This window comes from Coregonus lavaretus (genome assembly GCF_964263955.1).
Source record: "Coregonus lavaretus genome assembly, chromosome: 24".
Lineage (NCBI taxonomy): Eukaryota > Metazoa > Chordata > Actinopteri > Salmoniformes > Salmonidae > Coregonus > Coregonus lavaretus.
Window position 1 is genome coordinate 18,209,068 of NC_140011.1, and position 27,761 is coordinate 18,236,828.

At 44.2% G+C, this 27,761-nt stretch overlaps 1 protein-coding gene across 1 annotated transcript in view; it reads left to right on the top strand.

Annotated features, from left to right (window-relative positions):
- The first annotated feature begins 4,224 nt into the window (after positions 1 to 4,224).
- Positions 4,225 to 27,761, top strand: part of akna (AT-hook transcription factor) — a 53,356-nt gene continuing 29,819 nt past the window's right edge. The window contains exons 1-17 of the mRNA XM_084139996.1: positions 4,225 to 4,292; positions 4,663 to 4,777; positions 10,832 to 11,472; positions 11,831 to 13,140; positions 13,401 to 13,475; positions 18,836 to 18,992; positions 19,229 to 19,416; positions 19,534 to 19,652; positions 19,776 to 19,947; positions 20,144 to 20,331; positions 20,719 to 20,889; positions 21,083 to 21,332; positions 21,608 to 21,711; positions 22,059 to 22,357; positions 26,166 to 26,316; positions 27,188 to 27,340; positions 27,543 to 27,691. Coding sequence (XP_083996122.1) covers positions 11,010 to 11,472; positions 11,831 to 13,140; positions 13,401 to 13,475; positions 18,836 to 18,992; positions 19,229 to 19,416; positions 19,534 to 19,652; positions 19,776 to 19,947; positions 20,144 to 20,331; positions 20,719 to 20,889; positions 21,083 to 21,332; positions 21,608 to 21,711; positions 22,059 to 22,357; positions 26,166 to 26,316; positions 27,188 to 27,340; positions 27,543 to 27,691 — 3,949 coding nt within the window. The 5' untranslated portion in view covers positions 4,225 to 4,292; positions 4,663 to 4,777; positions 10,832 to 11,009. The remainder of the gene's footprint in view (positions 4,293 to 4,662; positions 4,778 to 10,831; positions 11,473 to 11,830; positions 13,141 to 13,400; positions 13,476 to 18,835; positions 18,993 to 19,228; positions 19,417 to 19,533; positions 19,653 to 19,775; positions 19,948 to 20,143; positions 20,332 to 20,718; positions 20,890 to 21,082; positions 21,333 to 21,607; positions 21,712 to 22,058; positions 22,358 to 26,165; positions 26,317 to 27,187; positions 27,341 to 27,542; positions 27,692 to 27,761) is intronic.

Consider the following 27,761-nt stretch of genomic DNA (forward strand, 5'->3'; position numbering starts at 1 on the left):
TGAATGAGAGACAGAGCAACAGAGAGAGAAAGAGTGAGTTAATTTAGTCATTGGTTAGGCCGGTCCTTCTCATGGCAGGTCTGCACTGAGTTCAGCCTGTCCTTATTGTTTCTAGTGATGCGCTAGTGATCTGTCATCTAAGCACATCAGTCTTTGTTGTGAGGCGCAAATTGCACCAGGGAAGTCACAGCAAAGTGTCAGTGTGTTGACATTTTTACGCACCATTAAAACTAGAATCACCTTAACACAACAAAGGCAACAAAGGACATTTGGCTGATTTGTGCTATTATAGGCCTAGATCCTTTGTACCAACAATAACCATCAAGTGTAAGTCAGGTTTCTCTTGATGTCTATTTACAAACAAGTGCTTTTTTGACCCCATTCAGACGATAGAGGTTTTCCGTCATTTAATTTGTTGTATATTTACTCTGCATCCCAAATGGCAACCTAACCAATAGTGCACTACTTTTGACCGGGCCCATAGACAGGGGTTAAAGCCCCCCACAAAAATCTCATGACTGAAACTGTAAGTGGATCTCAGATCGATTTTCTGGGGCCAAGTTTAACTCCCCTTTCATGTAAGAAAGTCATGACCATCATGCTTTTACAGAAAGAGGATAATTTTGTATATGTATTAAACTGTGAGTTTGACAAATTCCAGTCCCCTTGCTTAGGGTGTCCGAGGTCCTCCCCAGGAGAATGTTTATGTAGAAGGACTGAGAAGCTCAGTTCTGGTGACTTTTTAAAAGGACATTCTACTCTAAGATTTAGGAAAATAAAATGATGCTGACACTATCTAAAATATAATTTCCACCTCCAGAAATTATTTTAACATATTGGACCATGCATATAGCCTATGAAAGGTCTATATTATCAGATGTGCTATTAACAATAAGGGTAATTACTGATGAAGCATAGTCCATCTGCATTTACCCCATTGGACACAACATCATGATTGTTATTATTAATTATTTGTATTATTATTATTAGATGTTTTGTTTGTTTCCATTGCCCTTTTAAGACGACATTGGCCATTTAAGAGCTCTGTTGAGCAGCTGCGCCTAAACCAAGCTTTAAACTCTGGTTGTAAAACTGCATTTTTAAAACATGCCATACGAACAATTGAAGGAGTAGAGAAATAAAAATAATAGCAATGTATCTTTTTTTTAACAAAGGCCAAAACTGCTTTCAAAATAAATTTGCCAAAACTGCTTTCAAAAGTATTTTCTCGCGATTGCATTAACAATTGTTGTGCATTGACTGCTTGTCAGAACACATAAAACACACAACAACAAGCTGACTAGGTAAATAGGTAAACTGTTCTACTATGGTGTTGTCTGATTTTGTTTTAATAACAACATTACATGGCAAAAATAGTAGCACTGGAAAGTTCCATCCTGAGTGATAAAGTAGAGGCTTTGAATTACTTCGGCAGCAGCTACAGTATGCTACACACGGCTGTTGGGCGCTGCTGTGGTGCGCATTATAGACTATTTAATTCCATTCATCTGAACACCGGAATGTCATCAACAATCATGCATGTCAGTTCGGCGTAACAGAGAAAATATATTATTTGAGAATACATTTATTTGTGAATATATTTCATACAACAGACATGCTTCTGTCTGTATTAGGCTATATCATCTCCAAACACAATCACGAGAAGACTCTCCTTTTTTTCAGGCAATGCTACCTCAAATGCTTAACATTCAGCGTGTGTGTGGGAGTGTGTCCTACTTCTATCCACAAGACATTCACGATTAAACACTGCTATCTGGGAGGAATCACAGAGCTTCAGAGATGATGGCTTTGTTCCCTGAGCCTAGTCTTTACAATGTGCTCATGACACAGACAGCCCTTCAGAGGGAGGAGAGGAGGGTGTGCGGTGTCTAACGTTGTTTCTACTTTGTTGCGCTGGAGATTGGCAGAGAATGCAGAGCAAGGATAAGAAAGAGAGCGGTTGACCTGATGCAGGAGGGAGGAAAAGGCAAATACACACATAAACAAACACACACACACTGGTCAATCCAAGTTCTACTTCTAACATGCTCTGAAACATTGCGTAATGTCTTCAATGCACTTTATTTTTGCACATACTGACTCAGGCAAGAATCCACACACAGGGACTCTTCAAACATCGATATCATCCTTGTCTTGAAATGTCCCAAATATTGTTAGTAACAAAACTACACCGCAGAAATATGATTATAACCATATTATTTGTCTACTCTGATGCCATGCCATTCAACCATGTCCAAGCATCCCAAATGATCTCTTAGAATTCACTAAAGTTTTTTTTTCTTTTTAAATGGGGGGGGGGGGGGGGGGGGGTACTTATTATAACTGACCCGGGATCTCATGTCAACAACAGTCTGGAATCTCCTTGACCCCATATTACAGAGTCATTCAGAGGGGAAGAGACGATGGAAGGAATCAGTGCAATCCAATGACAGGGTGATTAATCAGAGAACAAGATGGTAAGGCTGGTGTCCTGTTTATTGCATGGATTAATTGGCAACAAACGTAGATGTGTGTACACCCCAAACGGCACCCTACTCCCGATATAGTGCACTACGTTTGACCAGGTGCTGGTCAAAAGTAGTGCACTATGTAGGGAATAGGGTGCCCTTTTGGATGCAAAGTAGACTGGTCATTCTAATTTATCTCTCCACTCTGCTCATAGCTTAAACACATAAACCTGCGCTACTCATTGGAATCTATTGATAATCACTACTGTTTTTTCCCTGTCTCACTCCCCATTAACTGCAAATGTTGATTTTAGCGTTCTTATTGCTTTCTACCCTGCAACGTTCTTGAATTGCCTCCTTTTTGCCTTTGTTTGCTTATCAGTCTGTCAATTTGCCTGCCTCTTGTACAGTTTAATGAGAAGTGTTGTACATAGCCATGCTATTTATACAGAAAGTGTGTTTAATTTTCCAGTAAAGATACCTGCACAATAACTGTCTGGCTGTCTGTGTCTTTTTATTGCTAAACCTTTGTGCTTAGGCAGTGCTGCGCGAGTTTATGACAATACAGCGAGCTAATGACATAGAAATACTAGAAATACTGGCATACACACTCACATTCTAGGCTACTAATGTTCAATATACTCAGACAATACACAAACAAGTGATGTTACAGGAATAGTGCATATTCATTAATACCCTATTAGGATTGCGAAATTCCAGAAACTTTCCCAAAATGTTTAGGTTTTCCAGAAATCATGGTTGGAAAATTCCCAGAATCAGGGAATAAGCTAGCAGGAGATCAGGAATCCTCCAACCAGGATCTCTGGAAAACCTGGGAACTTTGGGAAAGTTACTGGAATTTTTGCAACCTTTACACTATGATTCATTCTCTATCTGTCTGCTTGTCTGTCTGTTACTCTGAGTGCTGATCTAGGATCAGTTTAGTCTTTTAGAGCACATGGACAGGGGAGACCTGGGCCAATATTCATAAAGCGTTTCAGTTGTAGTGCTGATATAGGATCAGTTAAGGTTTTGGCTTGACAGTCTTTGACCGGAGTTGGAATCCCGGTCGGAGCTGCCCCCGAATTCGCTACAACATCATTACATTTTACATTTTAGTCATTTAGTAGACGCTCTTATCCAGAGCGACTTACAGTTAGTGAGTGCATACATTTTCATACTGGCCCCCCGTGGGAAACGAACCCACAACCCTGGCGTTGCAAGCGCCATGCTCTACCAACTGAGCTACAGGGGACATATGTGGGAATAATGGGTGTTTTCATTAATGTGGAAAATAATTGCTGATACATTTATCACACAATATGTAGAATCACGGACACCACAGATGCATAAAGGTTCTGCTGTAAATCATCTAAAAGCGCCATCTAGAGGAACAATAATTCATGGCATTAAAGTCGAGTTGAAATCTAAGAAAATGCTGCCCTTATGTGGATGAAAGTGATACTAAATATGTTTTAGCTCTCCTTTATCAGTCGAGTCTTATTACATTCTGAGAATTATTCGGGAGGCTATAGAGTTGATCTCTGACACACTGGATGTGCACTTATTTTATTCTGTCTACATTTTCGTATTAATTTACTGTCAATGTTTAATCAGTGTATTTTTTGGAAACGTCAGTCCGAGCCAAGTCCTTCCCCCAAGCGATGTAGCGAACCAATCGGTACTTCGCTTTTGGCGTTTTTTTGGTTTCTTAATAACTTTTCCGCCAGCAAAATCAGTGCCACGCTCCGAGAATGGAATAATTAGCCAACGATACTCTTTCACTTTTTCCTGCTGGATTGACGTTATTGTCCACGATCACAGGTATTATAAACCAGTTAATTTGCCTTAACCATGATGTAGCCATAATCAAATTTTTCTGAGTTATGACTTTAAGTTTAGTGATGGGAATTCGAATACTGATTATGTAGATAAAAGACTTGGATCGCGCCAACACAACGGAGAGTGCGTTTAGAAAGGGCTGAATAGATGCTAGCAAAGCTAGCTAGCTACCTAACTATTACCCACGTTTTTAATGTGTACTCTTTGCTATATTATCTCCGATGACTGAATTGAAACTGAACCTAGCTATAGCTCCGTTTTTTTTTGTTTACTCGGGTAAAGTGGGTGGCATTGAGTGAAGTCGTGGTTTGCAATGCATCGCTTGGTGACATTGGGATGGGTGTTTTTGTAGTTAGTAAGCGGTTCTCAAGGCAACCAAGGCCTGCTACTTTGAAGTCTGCCGATGCTGCAATCTCGATGTCTCTCTGAATTTCTGCTTCAACTGCCTTGGATGATATAAGCACAGGGTAAGTTTAGAATTTGTAGTGTTTTTGCTTGTCACAAATAATGAGCATTCTTGAACAAAGTCACAAAATGGATTCAATCATTGAGTACTAAAAGTTATGTGTGTGTGTGTGTGTATTTGTGTGTGTGTGTGTATGTGTTAGTACACTTAAATAATGACAAAAAACCTCTCAACTCCATTACTATGCAAATACAAAGCTATTACTAAAATGTGTACTGTAATTACTATGTATTACTAATGCTACTAGCCTGCTACACAGGTATAACTTAAGAAGACATTCAAAGTCAGATGGGTTTTTGGGCTGTCTCTGTGTTGATACTTTACTTAATCATGGACCCAGGGAACCCCTGACACCCTGTCATTTTCCCCGTACTTGCAGTCCGTTGTGGGACTATGCCTTCCACTCACTAGATGTAGACTAACTGGTATAGTGTGTTGTCAGAATGGAAAGACTTGTTGGGAGGCTTGGGAATTTTGCAACAGGTTGAACTGGTCTTGCTCACCTAAACTACCGTGGTCCCCTAACTTTAGTTATGCTCAGTTATAACTGTGAGCATATGGCTATTCACAGCACTAGGCCCAGGTTGGTTTGTTATTCTCCTAGCTCTGTGTCTGTCTGCATGTCCTTATCTCTCCCCTCGCCTTGTAAGAAGATTAGCCTACGTTGCTTAGTTAGTTAGTAGGCCATCATAGCCAACCTTCACTGGACTGGGCTCTCTCTCAGCGTGGGTGAAATCCTGAGGCTTCAAATAGATTCTTTGAATGGGCAGAATGCTCTGGTCCTCAGCCAAACAAAACTGAAACATGTTGCTTTTGGCTCTGTTGACATGTGTCCTGACAGCTTTGGGAGGGAGGGCTGGGAGTCTGCGAGAGGAGACCCTGGCAGGTGCATTAATTAGCCTAGCCTGGCAGCTCTCGTCATCCCAGACTCAGAGAGAGATAGCTCCCCTGGCACCCCAAGGATTAGCCTAGCTGTCAGTGGGGCTCTGTGGAGATGTAGGCCTACTACTGGGTGTGCTCAACAGATCAGCCCTGTCTGTCTGGCTGACAGGCTGTGAGCTGTTGGTGAGCCCCTCAGGGTTTAATACCCCAGCCTGACCACATAACCTTGGAGTACCTCAGGGATGCATGCACATGCCGCTTGGCTTTAAGCAACAGGTGAGTCCATTCTTGATGCTTTACAATCAACAGAATGGCTGTGATATTGGTATAATGACGAGTGAAGATGTACATAATCTGAACGTATCAAAGATATGATTTTACGGTTTCAATTCATAGGCCTATTTAAGATTGACTGCCTAAATTGTTTATGTTGTATACATTCTATCTAGGCTACATCAAAATAGGTTTGATGTTCACTGATGAACTAAGTCCCAGAGCTGAAATTAGCTATGAAAAATGCCCTGAAGTTGTTTGTCTGCCTGAAGAGCTTGTGTTCTCCCAGTTGTCTCAGTTTAGATATGTTGTGCGTCAGCCCAGCTGCCTCTCCATGGAGAGAGACTCTCTATACATTTGCGTGTGAAAGGAGGACAGAGGGGCGATGAGCCTGCTGCTTGTTCCACGTAGAGTGAGAGTGTTGTTTGTTTCCTCCACAACAAAGATGAGCTGGTGTGTGTGTGTGTTTGTGTGTCAGATTAGAAGCAGCACTCCCCTAATAATCTGTTTTTGGTAATCTGGCATATTGATGAGGACCAAGATGCACGGTGGCCACTTTTCGTAACGAGCAGGTGTAAGCTTGCTGCTTCACTTTCCGGGTCTATGTGTCTTGTAAAACTGATTTGTTATTCCGTTTTTTTTGTGTTCCATTCTTCCTCCTACAACACATTTACAGGTTGAATTTCTGTGTGCCTCTGTGAGGTGTTTTGAAGTGCATGAAAGTGTATTGTAGTATATGGTGAGGAGGTAACAAGTGTCACTCAACAGATAAGGCTATGTCAGCTTCCCATGGGAACCCCCAGAAACTTCTCTCATTTGTCTTCTCTTCCTGATTCTTTTCTTGGCCATGAGTGATAGCTCTGAATGCTGTTTGGCTGAAGGTAGGGGTGAGAAGTGCAGCCTATTGTTCTCCGAGCTCATTGAGGCAGGGCTTGGTGTTGTCGGTTGCTATGGTGACAGTTAACCACAGCCCCAGAGCTCTATAGTAGGACTGAAGAGACTTTACACACCTATACTCCATGACATCCAAAAATAGTTGATCTTGATGTTCCCTGTTTTTGATAAAACCCCTATGTTTTCCCATAATTAGCCTAAATAAACTATACGCAATCTCTCAAAACTGAGCTATAAAATTTTAGCCTAGTGATCTAATATACACTGCTCAAAAAAATAAAGGGAACACTAAAATAACACATCCTAGATCTGAATGAATGAAATCATCTTATTAAATACTTTTTTCTTTACATAGTTGAATGTGCTGACAACAAAATCACACAAAAATTATCAATGGAAATCAAATTTATCAACCCATGGAGGTCTGGATTTGGAGTCACCCTCAAAATTAAAGTGGAAAACCACACTACAGGCTGATCCAACTTTGATGTAATGTCCTTAAAACAAGTCAAAATGAGGCTCAGTAGTGTGTGTGGCCTTCACGTACCTGTATGACCTCCCTACAACGCCTGGGCATGCTCCTGATGAGGTGGCGGATGGTCTCCTGAGGGATCTCCTCCCAGACCTGGACTAAAGCATCCGCCAACTCCTGGACAGTCTGTGGTGCAACGTGGCGTTGGTGGATGGAGCGAGACATGATGTCCCAGATGTGCTCAATTGGATTCAGGTCTGGGGAACGGGCGGTCCAATCCATAGCATCAATGCCTTCCTCTTGCAGGAACTGCTGACACACTCCAGCCACATGAGGTCTAGCATTGTCTTGCATTAGGAGGAACCCAGGGCCAACCGCACCAGCATATGGTCTCACAAGGGGTCTGAGGATCTCATCTCGGTACCTAATGGCAGTCAGGCTACCTCTGGCAAGCACATGGAGGGCTGTGCGGCCCCCCAAAGAAATGCCACCCCACACCATGACTGACCCACTGCCAAACCGGTCATGCTGGAGGATGTTGCAGGCAGCAGAACGTTCTCCACGGCGTCTCCAGACTCTGTCACGTCTGTCACATGTGCTCAGTGTGAACCTGCTTTCATCTGTGAAGAGCACAGGGCACCAGTGGCGAATTTGCCAATCTTGGTGTTCTCTGGCAAATGCCAAACGTCCTGCACGGTGTTGGGCTGTAAGCACAACCCCCACCTGTGGACGTCGGGCCCTCATACCACCCTCATAGAGTCTGTTTCTGACCGTTTGAGCAGACACATGCACATTTGTGGCCTGCTGGAGGTCATTTTGCAGGGCTCTGGCAGTGCTCCTCCTGCTCCTCCTTGCACAACGCTGACAGACACAGCAAACCTTCTTTCCACAGCTCGCATTGGTGTGCCATCATGGATGAGCTGCACTACCTGAGCCACTTGTGTGGGTTGTAGACGCCGTCTCATGCTACCACTAGAGTGAAAGCACCGGCAGCATTCAAAAGTGACCAAAACATCAGCCAGGAAGCATAGGAACTGAGAAGTGGTCTGTGGTCACCACCTGCAAAACCAGTCCTTTATTGGGGGTGTCTTGCTAATTGCCTATAATTTCCACCTGTTGTCTATTTCATTTGCACAACAGCATGTGAAATTGATTGTCAATCAGTGTTGCTTCCTAAGTGGACAGTTTGATTTCACAGAAGTGTGATTGACTTGGAGTTACAGTGGGGGGAAAAAGTATTTAGTCAGCCACCAATTGTGCAAGTTCTCCCACTTAAAAAGATGAGAGAGGCCTGTAATTTTCATCATAGGTACACGTCAACTATGACAGACAAATTGAGAATTTTTTTCTCCAGAAAATCACATTGTAGGATTTTTAATGAATTTATTTGCAAATTATGGTGGAAAATAAGTATTTGGTCACCTACAAACAAGCAAGAATCCTGGCTCTCACAGACCTGTAACTTCTTATTTAAGAGGCTCCTCTGTCCTCCACTCATTACCTGTATTAATGGCACCTGTTTGAACTTGTTATCAGTATAAAAGACACCTGTCCACAACCTCAAACAGTCACACTCCAAACTCCACTATGGCCAAGACCAAAGAGCTGTCAATGGACACCAGAAACAAAATTGTTGACCTGCACCAGGCTGGGAAGACTGAATCTGCAATAGGTAAGCAGCTTGGTTTGAAGAAATCAACTGTGGGAGCAATTATTAGGAAATGGAAGACATACAAGACCACTGATAATCTCCCTCGATCTGGGGCTCCACGCAAGATCTCACCCCGTGGGGTCAAAATGATCACAAGAACGGTGAGCAAAAATCCCAGAAACACACAGGGGGACCTAGTGAATGACCTGCAGAGAGCTGGGACCAAAGTAACAAAGCCTACCATCAGTAACACACTACGCCGCCAGGGACTCAAATCCTGCAGTGCCAGACGTGTCCCCCTGCTTAAGCCAGTACATGTCCAGGCCCGTCTGATGTTTGCTAGAGTGCATTTGGATGATCCAGAAGAGGATTGGGAGAATGTCATATGGTCAGATGAAACCAAAATATAACTTTTTGGTAAAAACTCAACTCGTCGTGTTTGGAGGACAAAGAATGCTGAGTTGCATCCAAAGAACACCATACCTACTGTGAAGCATGGGGGTGGAAACATCATGCTTTGGGGCTGTTTTTCTGCAAAGGGACCAGGACGACTGATCCGTGTAAAGGAAAGAATGAATGGGGCCATGTATCGTGAGATTTTGAGTGAAAACCTCCTTCCATCAGCAAGGGCATTGAAGATGAAATGTGGCTGGGTCTTTCAGCATGACAATGATCGCAAACACACCGCCCGGGCAACGAAGGAGTGGCTTCGTAAGAAGCATTTCAAGGTCCTGGAGTGGCCTAGCCAGTCTCCAGATCTCAACCCCACAGAAAATCTATGGAGGGAGTTGAAAGTCCATGTTGCCCAGCGACAGCCCCAAAACATCACTGCTCTAGAGGAGATCTGCATGGAGGAATGGGCCAAAATAACAGCAACAGTGTGTGAAAACCTTGTGAAGACTTACAGAAAACGTTTGACCTGTGTCATTGCCAACAAAGGGTATATAACAAAGTATTGAGAAACTTTTGTTATTGACCAAATACTTATTTTCCACCATAATTTGCAAATAAATTCATAAAAAATCCTACAATGTGATTTTCTGGAGAAAAAAATTCTCAATTTGTCTGTCATAGTTGACGTGTACCTATGATGAAAATTACAGGCCTCTCTCATCTTTTTAAGTGGGAGAACTTGCACAATTGGTGACTGACTAAATACTTTTTTCCCCCACTGTACATTGTGTTGTTTAAGTGTTCCCTTTATTTTTTTTAGCAGTGTACATAGCCTAACTGATACTGAGACATGGGAATATTAGTTTCTTCTAAGAGTACTGTACCTTTTAGGAATTCATATCCCTCTTCCTCTTCTGTATGAAAGCCCTTCTTCAGTGCAGGCCACATGGTCTGGTGGTCTTGGCACATGTACACAGCCCTGAGATCGGGGTTCGATCTCTGTCTCCACACTTCCCACTTTGTGTTAACCTTCATTTGTCTCCCCCTTTTTGTAGTCTATCTTAAAAAAAAAAAAAAATGCCTTCTACGTATAGTAAATATTAGGACATTTCAAAATTGGGCGTACTGAAGGAGCGACACATGGTTATCTGCTGATTTATTTAGATGCTTCCATGTTAACATTAGGAAGACAGACTGTTCATTTCCTTGCTCTTTAATCACAGTTCATTAGCGCTGTGATCTGTGTTCTGCATCAAATGAATGACTGTCTTAAAGATGGCCTGCAGTTAGCAGCGTGGTGAAGTCACATCTGTCTACAGAGAAGTAGGGATGCGGTATAGTGCTACATTTGTCTTTTCCCAATCCCCAGATGTTGAAGTTAATGCGTGTGTCTGTGAATATATGTGCTTGTATTTGAAATGTGTTGTATCAGAAACTGGGCTAAGTTATTTCTCTCACTATTCCTGTATTGTAATGGCATTTGGTTTCAGGGTATCAAGAGCCCCCAGTGACAAAGCTTTCCATAAGATGGACATAGGCCTACAGCCAGTAGGCTAGATTCTAAGCCATGGCTTTGGAGGTGGGCTTCAGAGGACCACCAGAGCAGCCAATCAGGATGCTGGGCGACACCAGACCTGGCTAGAGTTCAGAGGTCAGATCTGAGAGAGGATGGAGCCCAAGGGGCAACGCACCAGGGCAGGGGTTTTGTTCTGGACCCCCGCTCCTCAACGCCCCTCTCCCTCCAGATCCATAGGCTCAGAGGTAGACTGGGGGGAAGAGGAAGAGGAGGATGAGGAAGGTTGGGACAGGAAAACAGAAGAGGAGGAGGGCTTCCACACCCAGATGGATGAGAATGGGATCATAGGACTGGATGAGGCCTTGGATGATGTGGGTCTGGGAGGAGAGGAGGAGGAGGAGGGAGAGGGGGGTGGAGAGGAGAATCCACCCTGGTACCCTGGAGCCTTGGAGGGGTCCCTGTCCCCCAGTAGGGCAGGTGGGATGGGGCTAGAGCTGGGGCTGGAGCACGTAGACCCTCTGGAGGAGCTGAGTTATAACCTGAGTGAGCTGCAGGACTCTGAGCCTCTGTCCCAGTCTGAGCCACCTGGAGAGGACACGCACACCCTTTCACTCTGTGAGTCACACATACAGTACTAACAATGTCATAACAATGTTATTACTTACAATGGCCCATAGGGCTCTGGTCAAAAGTAATGCACTATGTAGGGAATAGGGTGTCATTTGGGACACAGACAATGTAATAACTTCTTTAGCAAAATATCACATTTCAACCAAGCCAAAAGCATCAAAGGCCTATGCCGCCTAAGGTCTGCAAGCAGGGGTTACAATTGCAAGGGAAAAGTGCTATATGTATCTTGATATCCCATGAAATGACCTAGGTGAGTTTATGAACACAATTACAGCTGAAATGGATGCATCTGAACTGACTCCTCTCCCAGACCCTTCTCTTTCTCCCTCTCTTTCTCTGCTAGATGACGATGTCCAGGAGTCCAAGGACAGTGTGGAGATCTGGAGTGAGGATGAGGAGCAGCAGCAGAAGGATGAAGAGGAGCAGAGCTGGGTGGTCCACAGGCAGCGGAGGGAGTATCTCCCAGAGAGAGACAGACAGCTGGACATGACGGAGGACGAGAGGGAGGTAGAGGAGGATGGAGAGGAGGAGGAGGAGGAGGAGGAGGAGGACAGCGTGCCACACGCAGACACTGACATGATGGTATATCCTTTCATAGCTGGGGCTGGGCCTGGCTGGGGTCAGGGCCTTAGTGTCAGAGGAGAAGAGCGGGTGAAGGAGGAGAGAGAGGTCAGTGCCATAGGCAGTTACAGTGCCGACCTACAAATAGAAGAGACTAGTGAACTCTCAGAGAGTGACAACAGAGGGGGGGAACGGTTTGTAGAGAGTGTGTCTGAAAACCTCTCCTCTCTTTCCCCTCCCGACCTGCTCTGTTCATCCCCCCAGTCTCTCTCCTCCCCTCCCAGAAGTTCTACCTTTCCTCACCTCCTCCACTTCTCCTCCGAGGAGTTGGCCTATGCTCCAGGGATTGAAGCCGAGACATTCCCGGAGGATCCCACCTTCACAGAGAGCCTTCCGGAATCCCGCAGCAGCCGGATGAGCAACGCCCCCAGGCCTCATTGGCCGCTTGAGTCAGGGGGGGAGGAGCTCAAGCCTAGGACCTCCCCTTACCCAGCAGCTATCTCTCCTGAGTGTGTGATATCATACCAACTCAGCGAGAGAAACGAGAGGGGTGGAGAGAGCTCACAGGATGGGTCAGGCGTTAACCATCGGCAACACCCCTATCCGAGGACGATAAGACAGCGCTTATGTGACACCCCACAAGCCATGGCTCGTTCCTCTCAGAAATCCTGGCATGCACCCTCACAGTCCCCCCTTCACAGCAGCACCAAGGACTGGAGCCTCCGGACCCCCAGGGAGAGTCCCCCCAAACCCCAACCAAAGAGTCATGACCCTGACATGGACGAGGGCCGAAGAGGGCCACTGACCTACCCCACCCCAGACTTCTCCAAGGTAGAGCCAAGGGTTCGCTTCCCTAAGAGCGGCTACACCCCCCCCAAGAGCAAAGGCTCCCCCAGAAAGAGGTCTCTGTCAGTGGAGCCCCCCCTGGTGTTCAAGTCCCCTGCTGACATAGTGAGAGAGGTGCTGCTGAGCAGTACAGACGGACCCCAATCCCCCTCGCCCCCCAACGGGCCCCACAGGCCCCTAAACTCCACGGTGCCAGAGGACTTCAGATGCCCACAACAGGCCAGCACTCTGGTACAGCAGCTGCAGGTACATACACAGAGAGTAGGACTACACCACGGGCACACGCTCAGACTAACTCTGATTCCTTAGCATTCTGACACACTCAGGCTCCAAGGCTAAACAACTTTTAAAGTCTCTGACACACTGACACCAATTCACTTACCAGTTCACTGAATGATTCTCTAATTGACTAAATCTGGGTAGTGGTTCTCTACTTCCTAACCAGCTCACAGTGTTCACTCTTCTCCTCCCTATCCCTCTGTCTCTCCTTCCCCTTCTTTCTCTAGGAGGACTACAACAGGCTGCTGACCAAGTATGCTGAGGCAGAGAACACTATTGATCGGATGCGTCTCCAAGCCAAGGTAGTCTATATAGTCTGTACACTGAGTGTACAAAACATCTCTTTTCCATGACATAGACTGACCAGGTGAATCCAGGTGAAAGCTATGATCCCTTATTGATGTCACCTGTTAAAGCTGCAATATGGAACTTTTCGGGCGACCCGACCAAATTCACATAGAAATGGACTTATAGATATGTCATTGTCATTGAAAGCAAGTCTAAGAAGTGGTAGATCCATTCTATGGGTGCTTAAGTTTCATTTTTGCGTCTCTTACTTTCAGTTTTGTACACCAGCTTCAAACAGCTGAAAATACAATATTATTGGTTATGGAAAATATATTTCACAGTGGTTTAGATGGTACAATGATTCTCTACACTATACTTGCTTGTTTTGTCGCATAAACAGAAATGAAATCAGTGTAGATGAGGGGGGAGACAGGTTAAAGAAGGATTTTTAAACCTTGAGACATTTGAGAAATGGATTGTGTATGTGTGCCATTCAGAGGGTGAATGGGCAAGACAAAATAATTAAGTGCCTTTGAACAGGGTATGGTAGTAGGTGCCAGGCGCACCGGTTTGAGTGTGTCAAGAACTGCAACACTGCTGGGCTTTTCACTCTCAACAGTTTCCCGTGTCTAGCAAGAATGGTCCACCACCCAAAGGACATCCAGCCGACTTGACACAACTGTGGGAAGTATTGGAGTCAACATGGGCCAGAATCCCTGTGGAATGCTTTCGACACCTTGTAGAGTCCATGCCCCAACGAATTGAGGCTGATCTGACGGCAAAAGGGGGTGCAAATGAATATTAGGAAGGTGTTCCTAATGTTTGTGTACTCGGTGTATGTGTCAGTGTTTGTGTGTGTGTGTGTGTGTGTCTAACATTGTGTCAGCATACAAGTGTGTCATCTGGATAGCTGTATGTGCTACAAAACTTCCATTGAACAATTGGCTATAGACCGAGGCTTCTGTTCAAGGGCCAGGGGCTGTATTTATCAAGCGTCTCAGAGTGTAAGCTCTGATTTGGGATCAGTTCTGGCTTTTAGATCACAATATATAAAATGACATGGGCAGGGGGGATACTGCTACTCAGACGCTTGATACTGTACATACCAATGCTAAGCTTGAGCTGAAAATCTCCTTTCTTTTTCAGTGTAACACTGAACACTCCCTCCATCTCCTCTGTGGTGTATGTATTTGGTGTCTCTGGCAGACGGAGTGGTTATATTTAGTCCTCTCTGCTCTGCATCTGAATACATGCAGGCCACATGAAAGACAACACAAAGCAGATGCTGGAAATGGCCATTCCAGTGACCTGTATGATTATAGCCTGTGATTACCTCCCAAATAGCACTCTATTCCCTAGGTAGTGCCCTACTATTGACAAGGGCCCATAGGCTTCTGGTCAAAAGTAGTGCACTATTTAGGATATATGGTGCAATTTGGGACATCACTTCTTTCAGAGGGCGCCCTGCATGTATAATAGCCTACCTACTCAAGAAAAACACAAGCCTCTGTGGTTGTTGGACTTTTCTCAGCACCTCTGAAGAGCCATAGTGGTATTGGGATTCAAATGAAAGAATTAGACTCTCAAAGTTTGTTATGGGAAGGGAGTTGTAAAAAGACAGTAGTAAACAGCTAAAGAATAAGATACAACTTGCGTTATTGCATTATAACTAGAACTTCTTTCAATGCTGCTTGTGTATCACAGTTTACTATTTGGTAAGAGAGTTAACAACACCACTTCGCTTTTTGGCATTGGGTTGATGGTTCTTAATTGCTCTCTGAACACCAATACCAGACACACACTAAATAGACTCATCCTGTCATGTGGGGTACAGTCATATGACCCTGCGGTTCACATTAGGACAATCGCATGCATTGTTTTTGCCCTCATGATGCAGTGGAGGAAAACCGGAAATGACATCCTTGATGTCCGAGCCCTGTAGGGGTGTCATCTCCAGATGGACAGTGTAGTGACAGTTTGTTGTCATAGTTTTGGCCATTCACAGTCATTGATTTTAAATGGCAATTTACAGAGAGGTAGGTATTCCTATTCTGTGTCTTCTATTCCATCTGCACAACACTCTACTCTTAATACTAATTAAAATCTAGCTTATCCCTCCTCCTCCTCTCCTTACACACACAACCATCTGTCTCTCTCCTCCTCCTTCTGGAGACATAATAGTGTAGTGCTGGGAGGGCCAATTCAATCCTTTATCAAGCACAGCCCAATACCTGCTTATAGGATTGCCTTTACAATTAAAGCTGCAATATTCACAGAGAAATGTGTATTATAGATCTGTCATTGTCATTGAATGCAAATCTAAGAAGCGGTAGATCCGTTCTATGTGCGCTATTTCTATGCTTCCCGTTATCAGTTTTATCATCCTGAGACTGAGGTAGAGCCGACAGGGGTTGTAATAAAAAGCTCTCCACAAAATGAAGGATGTGATCCATACATATACATTATACACACATAGATGGTAGAGCCACACCATATACCTCAGACTTTTCTGTATTGCAAAGCATCTCTCCTCCAAGATAGCATAACTATAATGGTCCTGAGACCACAACACCACTGGTGTTTAAATCATTGCCTGCATCTTATGACTCAAAAGTCCTAGACTGTTCTCTCTCCTACCGCACGGCAAGCGGTACCAATGCACCAAGTCTGGAACCAACAGGACCCTGAACAGCTTTTACCCCCAAGCCATAAGACTGCTAAATAGTTAGTTAAATAGTTAACCAATAGCTACCCGGACTATCTGCATTGACCCTTTTAGCACAACATTTTTTGACTCATCACCAAAGTTTCCTCAACAAAAAAAAATGGCACTGAGCAAATTTCAGGTCTGCTGAGTGCAAACTTGAACGTTGTGAAAATTATTTGTAACTTCCAGCGCGCATTTACTGTGAACACTGAGGCTGTACCCGCTTTAAGTTACAGTTTTAACAGTGGTCAAGTAGGCTACTGTGGCTATTTGATCATAATGTAGGCCTACCAGAGTGGCCTACCATCAAAAACAATGGAGAAAATGCATCCCATATCATTTTAACACGGAAATAGCTGTTCTATCATTCAGCCTACAGTATTCAGCCTGTGTGGTGTTCAAAGCCTACATTCCATGAGACTTTTGGAGAAAAAAACATGCAGGGCTTGACGTTAACCTGTTTATCCACTTGTCCTTCAGACAGGGAGGTGACTGAAAAATGTTTTTGTGTTGGTTGATGCAAGAAACCACTTTACTAAATCAAATGAATTATTATTCTCATACCATTATTACAGAGAATCAGACAAATTATGCTACCCTCTGCCTATTGGCTACTTAGCTTGTTCAAGCCTGTCTCAAAATACAACACTGCCCCTTTAAGACAAAAAAAAAAGCTCTTTACCTGACTCCCTTTTCAAAGATGTATAGAAATGTACATGTTTTGTGCTCTTGTAGGAAGCAATCACTCCCCTATTGCTGACTACAAATGATCTATAACTGGGCTAATAACTCAGTAGCTAGCAAAGGATATGAACATATGTGCACACGTGAATACATGCAGCTCTCGCTTTGATCTCAAAACAAGCGCATCTATTCACGACCGCTCATGCTGTAAACAGAATCCAGTTCAAAGTAAATGGCACTGATCCATATATGGCAATGGTCGATTTGCATATAGGCCTACTGCAGCTCTGATTGGTTATGCCGCTCAGGTCTGTTTAGAGTAAGGGCTGAGTATTCTGCAATAGAATCCTATTCCGATGCGTTCTGCCTACACCAAAATATCTTGCATAGTAAAGGGAAACATTGATAGTGTTAACTAACAGGGAAAACTCTAGAAAGTTGAGTGAAGTTCAATCTCGTGCTTCTCTATGTGGGCGGATATTTCCTCTGCACTCTGCACAGCATTCCCGGGCAGTCTCGGGGCTACTGTGCACGTGCGCACGTGCGTAGCTTAGAGGGAACATTGCTCATCACATATGCTGCTGTTACTGTTTATTATCTATCCTGTTGCCTAGTCACTTTATCCCTACCTATATATATATATACAGTGCCTTCAGAAAGTATTCAGACCCCTTGACTTTTTCCACATTTTGTTTGGTTACAGCCTTATTCTAAAATTGATTAAATAATTTTTTCCCCCCATCAATCTACACACTATACCCCATAATAACAAAGCAAAAACAAGTTGAGACATCTTTGCTAATTTATTACAAATAAAAAACAGATATTACATTTACATAAGTATTCAGACCCTTTACTCAGTACCTTATAGAAGCACCTTTGGCAGCAATTACAGCCTCGAGTCTTCTTGGGTATGATGCTACAAGCTTGGCACACTTGTATTTGGGGAGTTTCTCCCATTCTTCTCTGTTGATCCTCTCAAGCTCTGTCAGGTTGGCTGGGGAGCGTTGCTGCACAGCTATTTTCAGGTCTCTCCAGAGATGTTCGGTCAGGTTCAAGTCCGAGCTCTGGCTGGGCCACTCAAGGATTTTCAGAGACTTGTCCCAAAGCCACTCCTGCGTTGTCTTGGCTGTGTGCTTAGGGTCGTTGTCATGTTGGAAGGTGAACCTTCACCCCAGTCTTAGGTCCTGTGCTCTCTAGAGCAGGTTTTCATCAAGGATCTCTCTGTATTTTGCTCCGTTCATCTTTGCCTCAATCCTGACTAGTCTCCCAGTCCCTGCCGCTGAAAAACATCCCCACAACATGATGCTGCCACCACCGTGCTTCACCGTAGGGATGGTGCCAGGTTTCCTCCAGATGTGACGCTTGGCATTCAGGCTAAAGAGTTGAATCTTGGTTTCATCAGACCAGAGAATCTTGTTTCTCATGGTCTGATAGTCGTTTAGGTGCCTTTTGGCAAACTCCAAGCGGGCTGTCATGTGCCTTTTACTGAGGAGTGGCTTCCGTCTGGCCACTCTACCATAACGGCCAAAACTGTTTTCGCTTTGTCATTATGGGGTATTGTGTGTAGAATGCTGAGGATTATTATTTTTAAAATCTATTGTAGAATAAGGCTGTAACGTAACAAAATGTGGAAAACATCAAGGTGTCTGAATATTTTCCGAAGTTGCTGTATCTACCTAAATTACCTTGTACCCCTGCACATCGACTTGGTACTCATACCCCGTGTATATAGGCAAGTTATTGTTACTGTATTTATTCCTCGTGTTATTATTTTTATATTTATTCCTCGTGTTATTATTTTTCTATTATTTGTCTTTTTTTCTCTCTGCATTGTTGGGAAAGGCCCGTAAGGAAGCATTTCACTCTTAGTCTACACCTGTTGATTTTAAACTAATTTATCATTAATCAAATTTGTAATAATTTAGCTCATATCATTTATTCATTTTGACACCTGTTTTCCCCTGTTGTCCCTATCTCCAGGTGGGCCTCTACTCCGACCCTCCCAAGCCCAGTCACGCTGTCCAATCAGGTGTACTCCATGAAGGATCAAAGGTCATGACCCTAACTTTTCCCCAAGCTCAGAGGGCGGAGCTCAGCTCAGACTCCGTTTACCTAAATGGACAGGCTGCCCACCAAGGTACTAACAGCCATCCTACAGTATAGCTGCGTCCCAAATGGCACCCTAATCCCTTTATAGTGCATTACTTTTGACCAGAACCCTATGGGAAATAGGGTAACATATTGGACACAGCCATTGCTTTGTTTCAATAGGTTCTTACACTCCATTGACAGTTGATTCTGCCTCTCATTCAACATTCCTTCACACATTTCTATTGTCCTTTACTAAAAACGTATTTTCTCTCCACACTACAGGACATAGTGGAGTCTCCCCTGTCTGTCCCTCCTCAGCGGCCTCCTCATCCCCCAGAAGCCTGGGCCCTGGAGTTGGAGAGCAGCTGACCAGGGATCTCTCAAAGCAGGCGGAGAGGTTCCTCCAGCAGGTGCAGACATTTGAAGAACTCCTGAGGAGAGGGAAACTTAAACCGTTTGAGCAGATGAAGGTATTGTTCTGATATTTATCTGATAGGAGTCTTGCATATATTGTATAGAGGAGCATCTCCCAGTGCTCACTGGCCACCATTTTGTTTGAGTAATGATGTGATGTGGTGTCCCTGCAGAGTTTGTCCCAGCTGCTGCAGGGGCAGGATTCTCTGGAAAGAGGTTATCTAGCAGCACGAGATGAACACAGACTTCTACTGCAGAGCGGGGCCAAGCTGGGTCCCTTTGACCCCGGCAGGTGAGACCACACTACAGGATTATCTACCATAATGTGTTTAAACTGTTAGGTAAAGTGGACATTATGAAATACAGATATGGTGGACATCAAGTGTGTGTTTGGTTGTGTATGTGTGTGTGATAGGGAGTTGGAGGGCTGTATATTCCAGTGTGGGATGCGTGTGGAGGAGCTCAAGGAACAGGTGGAGCAGACTGAACAGGATCGGCCCACCTCAGAAGCACCTCCCACTCCACCTCCTCACCCCACCCCCTACTCCATGCCTGCAGGGGGCAGCGAGCCCATGCCTCTCCCTGAGGTACCGTGACAACATAGCTACTGAAGACACTACAGTAGATTAGTCACTATTCATCTCATAGAATGAAGGCCTACATTTCCAAGATTGTTAACCTCTCTCTCTCTCGCTCACTCTCCTACTCACTCTCTCTCTCGCTCCTTCTCTCTCTGTCTTTCTCTTGGTCTCTCTCTCTCTCTCTCTCTCTCTCTCTCTCCAGAGCCCAGTGTTACCTCTGCCAGGGGAGTCTGGGGGGGTGGTGGGGGTGGAGGTTAGCTCGGCCAGTGGAGAGAGCGAGGGAGAGGAGGGAGGTATGGGAGAGGAAGAAGTAATGCCGCCCCTGCTCCTCCGTCCCTTACGTCACAAACACAAACGTGTAGAGAGAGACCTCAGCATGCTGATGGACCAGTAAGTCTCAATCAATTGTAAACACTTTGGGATGATTTGGACATGAAATACAAAAAAATATAATATCAGGGATATTGACTTGCATTTGTTTTTGGACAAAAATGATAAGAAATGTACATTTGGAGACAGTGGCTAGGTAAACAAAACTAAAGCATAGAATGCTGTCTTAACTTGTCCATAGACTGCTTATAGAGGAAGGAAATGATGTCATTTGGATGAACTATCCTTTTAAAGAAAGTCTAGTCTGTATTACATGACGTTGTAGAACAGAAGTATTCAAAATCAGCCAATGAAAGGCGGGCTGTCCTTTTGTTCTAAACATAATCATGGTATTGGTCAATTTAGTAGTCATGTAAATATCAGTTTGCTTACAAATGCCCCTTCCAGCTACCAGAGTTTCAGGGAGCTGCCCAGACTGCTAGACCTGGATCTGACAGAGGGAGACCATGACTCTCCTGATGCAGGAGAAGAAGCCACACATTCAGGCGGTGAGGGAACAAGAGAGGGACCACACCCATGGACAGGGAGGGAGAAGGGCCACACAAGTCTCCCTCAGAGGTGAGTCTGAACTCTGCACCAGGCTGTATTCACTAGGAAGCAAAACAGAAACGGGGAGTGACTACCTGAACTTGTACAATAAGAAGCCCTTGTTTTCGTTGCAAAACATTTTGCTACAGTGTGCACTGTGCACTAATGAATACGAACACTGAATAACATGTATATTACTCTAAATTCTATTATGTGTTTTCAGACAGCCAATGCTAGGTCAGCAGGCCGCTACATTCATTCCAACGGCGAGACCAAGGACCAGCAAATCAGTTCCTCCTTCCCCAAAGGACCTCAGCCAATCCCCTGCATTTCATGATCTGCTGGCCAATGACAGAAAGAGGTCAGAGGTCAGGAAGTCTCGTGGCAGCAGTCTGACCAGTCTGGGGGAGAGTGCTGCCTCAGAGAGGAGAGGCTCCAAACTGCAGCCTGGGACCAGGAGAGTGCCGTCCCAGGTCAGATACCGTAGAGACTGTATCAAGCTTCCATTTTGCCTAGTTATTTACCTATCTGGTGTCCGCTGTGAAAGACATAGTCATGACATAGATGCAATTACATCATGTTTTCAGTCTAACTTCTTTCCAAAACATGTCCAACCAACAAAGAAATATCTACTGATCAAGTCTATGCATATGAATGATAATTCAGTTACACATTTATCTCCACAATTCAGCAATTTCTAATGAGCCTGAAAGAGTAATTTGTCTGTCAAACCCACTGTGTTGATCAGGATGGGATCATCTCACCAGAGACTGACAGTGGTTTTGTTGGCTCTGAGAGCAGTCGTCTGACACCTGCAGCACCTAGTCCTCTCCACCAGAGGGCCATAGCGAGGTGAGCTACTGCTGCTATCTCCCCCTCCATCCCTCTCCCTCTACCCTCAGTGACTCGGCTGTAAATCTCACAGAACGTGACATCACATTCTCCAGTGTCTCACACAAACACACACCCACTCACACATACACATACGCACACACACATGTGCACAAACACACAATACTGACACACCGACACACAGCTCCGCACTGTGCCCTCACAATGTCCCTAGCTAGTTGCCTACAGACCTTCACTTTTCCCTGTTTTGTTCCCATTGCTGTTTGCCCAAAACTGACAGCTCATGGGTTCCCTTGTAGTCTCATCAGTGTATGTTCCTGTCTTGGTTTTACATGTCTCCTCCCTAGCCTGTCAGTCCCTGAGGAGCAGAGCTCAGGGAAGCCCCACCACACAGCCCCCGTGTCAGGGCAGCCTATACCCTCCTCCTCCTCTCCCTCACACAGACCACAGAGACCACCCTTGCTGGAGCACAGTGAAGACTCTCGTCTGAGCACCCCAAGGCGGGTACGGGGCTCTTCAGGGAGAACCAGAGGCGGGGAGAGGAGTGGCACCTCAGCCTCCAGTTCCCCCCAGCACAGGGCCAGCAGGACTCCCCAGCCCTGGGATGGCAGTGGGACCAGTGAGTTTGGACCAGACAGTGACCACAGTGAGTCCATGCTGTTCTGTCTGTAACCGTCTTATTTGTGTTAGGTTGCAAAATGTGTTCTTACAAGTGACTAAGAACAAATTAATTGGTGTAGTGAAGCAGTAATATGTAAGTTCAAAGCAGGGTTTCCGTTAGCCTGTAGTAGCCGGCTTTTGGCAGTTAAAAAAATTGAAAAGCCAATAAATGAAATTGGCACCGGCCAATTGTCCGGTAGAAGAAAAAAAATCCCATTGGGAAATAATGTTTTTTAGCCTATTCATTGATGGAAATACCAGTTGATGTAAATACATTTGACCTGTTGTGCTTATTGGTCTATGGGTTAATTTGCATAATTTAGTGGAATTAAATTGCCGTGTGTGTATATTCGTACTGTATCTTATATATCACACGCATACAGATACAGAGCCTTTGAGTGGAAAATCTGTCAGACGGCGCTTTTATAAGCCCAATCATTACACAACAATTCAAAATCCAATCGTGCGTTAAAAATAGTTTTTGGGACATGATTATGAATAGCTAATATTTGTATTACTCAACTGCTAATTGAAGCGCGCTTCCCATTCGCCATTCAAATGCATAGGCAATGGAAGGCAGGCTTCATTAGCGTTTTGAAAACATATAGCTACTTAATTGTTTGAAACCTGAACGTTTTACTACATAATATGAGTCAAATCAAATCAAATCAAATTTTATTAGCCACATGGCCGAATACAACCGGTGTAGACCTTACAGTGAAATGCTTACTTACAAGCCCTTAACCAAAAATGCAGTTTTTAAGAAAAAAAGTAAAAAATAGCAAATAATTAAAGAGCAGCAGTAAAAATAAAATAACAGTAGGGAGGCTATATACAGGGGGTACCGGTACAGAGTCAATGTGCGGGGGCAGCGGTTAGTCGAGGTAATTGAGGTAATATGTACATGTGGGTAGAGTTAAAGTGACTATGCATAAATAATTAACAGAGTAGCCGCAGCGTAAAAGAGGGGGTTGGGGTAGGGTGGGGGGGGGCAATGCAAATAGTCTGGGTAGCCATGATTAGCTGTTCAGGAGTCTTATGGCTTGGGGGTAGATGCTGTTAAGAAGCCTTTTGGACCTAGACTTGGCGCTCCGGTACCGCTTGCCGGAGTGCCTTTGACAATTTTTAGGGCCTTCCTCTGACACCGCCTGGTATAGAGGTCCTGGATGGCAGGAAGCTTGGCCCCAGTGATGTACTGGGCCGTACGCACTACCCGTTTCTGATTTGTACTGGGCCGTACGCACTACCCTCTGTAGTGCCTTGCGGTCGGAGGCCGAGCAGTTGCCATACCAGGCGGTGACGCAACCAGTCAGGATGCTCTCGATGGTGCAGCTGTATAACATTTTGAGGATCCATGCCAAATCTTTTCAGTCTCCTGAAGGGGGAATAGGCTTTGTCGTGCCCTCTTCACGACTGTCTTGGTGTGTTTGGACCATGATAGTTTGTTGGTGATGTGGACACCAAGGAACTTGAAGCTCTCAACATGTTCCACTACAGCCTCGTCGATGAGAATGGGGGCGTGCTCAGTCCTCTTTTTTTTCCTGTAGTCCACAATCATCTCCTTTGTCTTGATCACGTTGAGGGAGAGGTTGTTGTCCTGGCACCACACGGCCAGGTCTCTGACCTCCTTGTTTCAAGGTAGCCTAGGCAAAATCTGACCATATCCGGGGAGGCAATTATAAGACTTCCATATGCCATTGAAACCAGTAGCCTATTTCTCTCATGTTCTATTGGTTTTCAACTTTCTTTCATTGTCCGGTAGCCAAATGCACATTAGCGCGTAGCCTACTGCCTTCTGTGCTAATAATGTTAAGAAATAATAGTTTATCAACATTTTAAGCTAAACGTTCTGATCTGTTGCCTCAGATTCATTGCTTTTTAACTTTTTTTTAATGTAGCCTAGGCCTACTGGTTGGATGGACTTGGGATCTATCGTCCCACAGCTGTTCCAGAGTCTGTTTGGGCTATTTCTTTCTCGACAAGCTGACCAACGGAATAGGTCAACTTTTCTACTATGGGGGATAGTAGATTGACATTGGCTCACAGGCGGCGCGTCCGTAAGTCTAAGGGAAGGTAAGCTTCCCCTAAGTAAATTGAATTAAATTGCCAAAATTACAGTATATAGCCTAATTAGCCTACTCTTGTCTATACATAAATAAATAAAATCATTCAAAATAGGCTACTAAAGCTTGGTTTGGCCACAGAGAATCATTAGCTTCCCCTAGCCTTGTTTTAAATCGCATTGCCTACAGTCGGAAGGAAAGGCAGAGCACGCAGGAAATAGCAAATATGTTGAGTTGCGACTGTCAGTGAAAAGTAGAGAGGACCAGCTTGGCATATCGCAATATTTCAAAATTCAATCGCGGGAAACATGGTTTGGAAAGCAAATGGCTATTGTTTTAAAGGGACGACAATGAAAAAACTCTAATCTGTCTTTTAGTTATCAAAATTCTCAATTTAATTGAGCGACCAGTAGGCCTATAGCCTATCTTATTGCACATATTCACTCTTTATCATTGTTGGGTCAGTGCCACTTAAAAGTTTGTTTTTGGACAATAATTTCCTCCTCCAGTTTAGATAGACGTCATATTCTATTTGCCCCTTCTCCTAGGCCTATTATATGGACAACGTCGTTTTTATTGATCTGTTTGTCAGTGTCAGCACAGTAGGCTACCCTGTAATTTGTCGTAGTAGCCCTTTCCTGCAGTCAAATGACCTAGTGGCCTCATGGGTGGAATGTTATTAATATTTTTCATAATTTCACAATTAGTTTTGTTATATTTCAGTCTTCTGTGATGTATATAAAGTGTAATATTGGGATGTATACTATTTGCTAATACATTTCAACTCTATATCTGACATGGTACAGGTGTCTTCTTTTTTTAAGCACACAACCATGTGTGTGAGGTGTATACTTTTGTTTCAAAGTAGATTTGTTTACTGACCCTGATTTAGCCCACTGCAGTGTTAAAAAGATTATACTAATGTCTTCAGTCATATAAAGTGTAGTTTAATTGCATGAAATGTGTTTTCCATGTGCAAATAAATAAAAATGTATCTGATATAGCCTATATCCCAGGCCTCTACACTATAGGCGCTCAGCAATGCGTTCAACTGTATTTTTTGCGAACAGTGATTGAGTTATATTATTAGCCTGAATTATGACTATCCAATCTACTCATCACATTACGAATAGTAGGCTATCTTACATAAGTCTGTAAATGCGATGACACATGGCATGATTTATTATGAAGGTGCATTTTTATGGTGAAAATGTGCTTCCCCAAACTTTAAACTCACGCTCCACCTGCATAGGCTAGTGATTTTGCTGTTCGCTACTCATCTTGTTGGCTGAGGAAAAGTAAATGTGGACAGTTATTCTAACATCTTCAAAGTGTGCGGTAAGGACACAAGTCATTGCATCCTCGACTTGCATGTTCTGTTAAGATTCATTACCATAATCTAAATGTGATTTCTGTCATTCTGAGCACCGTGGGTGGACGCCCTAATCAGGTTACGCACCCAATGCATATGGGTCTGGTTAATTACTCAAATGTCTGGTCAATGAAAATGCTGTCGGTCAAATGTCCAGCGTCACATTTTCATACCGGAAACCCTGGCACACAGTCTACTCTGTGCCAGAAACATGTACCCTCCTAAGAGAAAGCAGCGAGGCAGCTATTAGCTGTTTGGCTATGTTTCTTTGCCCGTGTCAGTTAATTTGATCCTCTACCTCTCCCCTGCCTTCTGTTTTAAACTCCTCTATCCTCCTTACGTCCTCCTTCTATCCTAAGTCCACTCTGTGTCAGGGGAGGATGAGGGACGTAGTGACCGTTCCACCCGAACAACCCAGCACCGCTACCAGCCAAGCCCCTCCCCCACTGCACCCTATCACCATGGCGATCCCCTCCGAGCCCTGAGCTCTGGTCAGCTGACCAACCACAAGTGAGTCTCTCTCTCTACAACTGCTCCCATGGCGATAGTGGCACAAACAAGAACAGATATATGAGTCTCTTTGGAAAGTATTGGCTGGGAGGAGAAGAGGGCTGCTTCACTACAGCAAAAATACCAGCTCAGCTCAAAGGGATTTTTTTTCTGGCAACTCCCAGTAGGATCTAGGAGGGGGGATTATTAGATGTTTGATATTTTATTTTATTTTATACTGAGGGTGTTGACTGGCTGGTCTCAAGCTTTTATCTGGGAAGTCAAGTTCAGGCATTGGATCCTACCAGAGCCATATCTTTATTATTTGATCATTTATATTTATATTTATTCTAAATATCTAGCGCTGGATCCTACTTGTTTTCTTGGCTGGTATCAGTGTGTTTCTAATGTGTAAGTCTCCCTGGGGCAAGTAGAGTGATACACCTGAGTAATTTTTACATTCTGTATTTCTGTATGATTTGATTTCATTACAGACATGGAAGCTAGTAAATGTGGAGACTCAGGAGGTACATACTGTACATACCCAGTGTTTACTTTGCATGGTGTGACACTGCATGAGTGGGCCCTATTTATTGACTCACATTAATAGGAATGAGTTTAGAAAAATATTGTGTATGGTTTGGAATGTCAAATCGATTCGATTCGCTGGGTCAATTGTACGTTTTAACACCTATAACAGACGTGTGGTGATATTACTACAATATTACTAACTACAATATTTGGAACAAGTAACAGTACAGTTACCAATGGAATTGAAATGGCAGTGTCTACTCTATAACATTGAGGTAGAAAATATTAACACTTCTCTCTGTACTCATTCTCGTGTGTGTGTTTGTTTGTGTGTGCGTGTGTTTCTGTGTATGTTCCCCAGTGAGGCCATCCAGTCCCTGCAGGCGGAGGTAGGCAGACTAAAGGAGCGACTAGAGAGCAGTCTGAGACATACCAACCCTCCCAGTCCTGTCAGAGCTCCCCCTTCAGCCCATGATGACCACACACACCCTCTCAGCTCAACACCTCGCACCAGGTTGGCCTTTTTTTAACCTTTTCACTTTTTTAAGGGAGATTTCATCAGACTTTTGTTACTGTTGAAACAGGTTAATTGCCATTTTTACTGGCCCGTAGGGCTCTGGTCAACAGTAGTGCACTATAAAGGGAATAGGGTGTCATTGTCTTTCTTTCACCGTTTCTGATTTGTAATGTTCCTTTTGATTTCTCTACTCTCTCAGGTCTGTTCAGCGAAGGAGGGATGGTGGTAGAGAGGAGAGCAGGGAGGAGAGGAGGTGGGGTGAGGAGCAGCAGGTGGAGGAGAGGGCTTCCAGGTTGACTCCTAGAAGATCAGCCTCTGTACCCAGACAGAGACCTGACCTGGACATCAGTGAGTTATGCGCTGACTGTAATGCAGAGTTTTTTGCAGCATACATAAAGGCTGCGTCACTATTTATTAC